Below are 3,727 nucleotides of genomic sequence, written 5' to 3' on the forward strand. Positions count from 1 at the left end.
TTATATCAAACTATCAATGACCTCCTTAAGCCTTCCTACAAGAAGCTTTGATATAATTTTTTGGAGACTTCCTACGAGGCAAATTGGCCGGTACTCCGAAAGAGATTTAGGGTTCATCACTTTCGGTACAAGAGTGATAATGGTGGAAGTACATGACTTGGTTAATATCGCCTTCGAATGAAAATCAGCAACAAAGTTTAGGATATCCTCTTTCAATAATTCCCAATGATTCTTGAAAAAGGCCAAAGAATAACCATTAGGCCCATGAGTTTTACACCCATCGCAATCCCAAACCGCAGCTTTTATCTCTCCTTCCTCAAAAGGATGCTCCAACCTAACTACTGCATCTACCTCTAACCTGTTGAACCTGATACTATCAGGGACCGGTATGGATCTGCCGGAATCCTTAAAAAATCCTCATAGTGCTGTTTATTATAGTTCTTGACCTCCGAAACACCTTCCACCCTACCATTAGGCGTTTCCAACAAGCTGAAGGAATTCCTATGGACCCTCTCCTTTAAAGAGTTATGGAAAAACATAGAATTAAGGTCACCTTCCTTAAGCCAATTCTGACCTAACTTCACTCTATGAAAACACTCTTTCATCTCCATCTTCTTCCACATATCGTCAGCTGCTAAACTTCTAGCCTCAACAGCCTCTGCACTTCACTACCAACATTCGCAATAAAAAACTTGTCCAACTCATGTTGCTCATCAATTTTTTCTTCGATCTTCAAGTCTAACCAACCGTAAACCTCTTTGTTCATTACCTTTAATAAAAATTTAAGCCTTTTTAATTTTTCATACAAGACATAATCACCTTTCCCTTTAACCGAAAGTAAGCTTCACTCCTTAGAAACGAAAGAATCAAAAGCTTGATGTTTGTACCAGCCGTTATTAAACCTAAAAGGTTTGGGCCCCCAGTCACAACCACCAGACTTTAACCACACTAGACAGTGGTCCGAAGAAACCCTTTTTCCCACCACTTGATTTTCAAGTTTCCACCCAGAAACTAACTTACCCGTGATCAAAAACCGGTCCAACCTGCTCATAACGCAACTGTTTCCGCTGAACCAAGTGAATCTCCCTCCAACACAAGGAAGGTCAATGAATGCCATATCTTCCACAAAGTTGTAAAAATTAGCACTATCCCTACCATTACTACCAATACTCTTCCCTATCCTTTCCTCCTCAAACAACACCGTGTTAAAGTCACCACCTATGCACCACTCCTCCCCCGCCGCCATATTCTTTAGCCTAATTAAATTCTTCCACACCTTTCTTCTTGATACCGTATTTCAGAGAGCGTAAACATTAACAAAATTGATATAGGTACCTTTGCAAATAGCCTTCATCCCCACGAACCCCAAACCTCAAAAGCTCTGAATGAGCTCCAAGGAGTTCTTCCGCCACAGAATTAACGAACCTCTCGAAGCTCCAATGGAGTCCATATGAGTCCATTCCACATCCTTCGCTCCCCAAAACTCTTCAGTTGTCTTCGAATTAAAGGTTGATAATTTTGTTTCCTGAAGCAAACACACATCTACTTTTCCAGATTGATTCATGATTCCTATACTCTTTCTCTTTATAATGCTACCCCTTCCTCTTATATTCAGAGTGAAAATAATCATTTCAAACTCTTGATATCCGCCTTTGTGATTACCAGTCCTTCCTTATCTCTCTTCTCTATCACTTCAATTTCCTTCTGTAATGCCTCTTCAAACTATACCCAGCCTGATAATAGAATCTTTTATCTTCTTAGCCCCCAAGGACTCCTTATTAATCCTCAATCGCAAATTGCATTGGGCAATATCAGAGTCCGTCATCGAGTCATAACAAAGAATAGTTGTAACACCCCATATTTTCCTATTATTTAATTTTATCATAATTAATTATTTAGAATTAATTAATGGAATTATTGGGAAATTGTGGAATGAAGAGCTATTGGGCTTAAGTTGTGGTTAGTAAAGAGGGGTGTGATGGTTAGGCGTTTTACTTAAGATAATTTCTATTTTTCATAAAATAGAGGAAATTGTGAAAAATGAGTCAAAAAGGCAAAAGAAGAGAAGGAGCAAGAACACGTAAAAGAGAAGAAAAGAAGAGGAATAGCTCTCAAGACTTCGAATCAAGATAAGGGGGGACTCTTCCTTTTAGTATCTCTTATGTGATTATAGGTGAAATAATTGATTAAGATATGGTTTGATTCAATTGGATATATGAATATTTAGGTTTAGGGATGCCATAGTTTAGGGTAATTGATGAAATTGCATGAACTATTAATTGAAAACATGTTTTTGTTGATGTTTGATGATGTGTGATGATGTATGTGATGATTTTATGCCTTTAATAGATGTTTATAAGGGATTTTGGGTGAAGGATGTGTTGAATCGCAGGTCTGTCATAGAGGTGAATTTCTGCATAATCGCAATTCCGCTAAGCAGCCCCTGGCTCGCTAAGCGGATGCTGTTTGTTTTTCAAAAATTAATTAGGCTCGCTAAGCGGAGCTAATCCGCTAAGCGAAGGTCCCAACGTAGTTAGCTTCTGCATAGACCGCTTGAAGCGGGGTTATTGAAAATCCAAGTGCATAAGCGCGCTTGAAGGTCGCTGAGCGGACCTTGCTCTATGGTTTATTGTGACGCGTCATTGATGGGATTAGGTGGTGTATTAATGCATAATCAACAGGTAGTGACTTATGCATCGAGACAACTCAAAGTACATGAGAGGAATTACCCGACTCATGATTTAGAGTTGGCAGCGGTGGTTTTTGTATTGAAATTATGGAGACATTATCTGTATGGTTCGAGGTTTGAAGTGTTTAGCGATCACAAGAGTCTGAAGTATCTCTTTAATCAGAAAGAGCTTAATATGAGACAGAGAAGATGGTTAGAATTTCTTAAAGACTATGATTTTGGGCTGAATTACCATCTAGGTAAAGCGAATGTCGTTGTTGATGCGTTGAGTAGGAAGTCCTTACATATGTCTATGCTAATGGTGCGGGAATTGGATTTGATTGAACAATTCCGAAATCTAAGTTTGGTATGTGAAGGTACTTCTAATAGTGTTAAATTGGGTATGGTGAAGCTGACGAGTGGTATTCTTAATGAGATTAGAATGGGCCAGAAAGCTGATGTTGAGTTAGTTGATAGATTGACTTTGATTAACCAAGGAAAAGGAGGTGAATTCAGGATTGACGAGAATGATATAATGAGGTTTGGTGATCGGGTTTGTGTTCCTGATGTTGCAGAACTGAGAAAGAGTATTCTTGGAGAAGGACATCTTAGTGGATTGAGTATTCATCCTGGTGCTACCAAGATGTACCACAATTTGAAGAAGTTGTTTTGGTGGCCTGGAATGAAGAAAGAGATTGTTGAGTTAGTTTATTCTTGTTTGAATTTCCAGAAGCCGAAAAATTGAACAGCAGAAACCGTACAGTGCTATGAAACCGTTGTTTATTCCAGAATGGAAGTGGGACATCATATCTATGGATTTTGATTCTGGTTTGCTGAGGACAGTTAATAATTGTGAAGCTATCTGGGTCATCGTGGACAGATTGACGAAGTCTGCTCACTTTATAACGATGAGAATGGATTATTCGATGGAGAAGTTAGCTCAATTGTAGGTTGAGAAGATAGTGTGTTTACATGGTATTCCTTCGAGTATCGTGTCGGATAGAGATCCAAGATTTACATTGAGATTCTAGGAAGGTTTGTAGAAAGCGTTTGGTACTA

At 38.9% G+C, this 3,727-nt stretch overlaps 1 protein-coding gene across 1 annotated transcript; it reads right to left on the reverse strand.

Annotated features, from left to right (window-relative positions):
- On the reverse strand, positions 1–1,246 carry LOC131640115 (uncharacterized). Its single transcript, XM_058910523.1, has 3 exons — positions 1,021–1,246; positions 447–658; positions 1–405 (listed from the first exon to the last, which is right to left on the reverse strand). The coding sequence occupies exons 1-3, from the start codon at positions 1,244–1,246 to the stop codon at positions 1–3; spliced, it is 843 nt and encodes a 280-aa protein (XP_058766506.1).
- Positions 1,247–3,727: the final 2,481 nt, after the last annotated feature.

The sequence above is a fragment of the Vicia villosa genome, unplaced genomic scaffold, assembly GCF_029867415.1.
Source record: "Vicia villosa cultivar HV-30 ecotype Madison, WI unplaced genomic scaffold, Vvil1.0 ctg.002936F_1_1, whole genome shotgun sequence".
NCBI classification, from domain to species: Eukaryota; Viridiplantae; Streptophyta; class Magnoliopsida; order Fabales; family Fabaceae; genus Vicia; species Vicia villosa.

What these genes read in the sequence shown, in the direction of transcription:
- LOC131640115 (XM_058910523.1), bottom strand. Translation starts at nt 1,246, where the DNA reads ATGGCGGCGGGGGAGGAGTGGTGCATAGGTGGTGACTTTAACACGGTG. An exon ending in GGACCGGTTTTTGATCACGG is followed by an intron (nt 659 to 1,020) that starts GTAAGTTAGTTT and finishes AGTGAAGTGCAG; the next exon opens with AGGCTGTTGAGGCTAGAAGT. An exon ending in GGGTGGAAGGTGTTTCGGAG is followed by an intron (nt 406 to 446) that starts GTCAAGAACTAT and finishes GGATTTTTTAAG; the next exon opens with GATTCCGGCAGATCCATACC.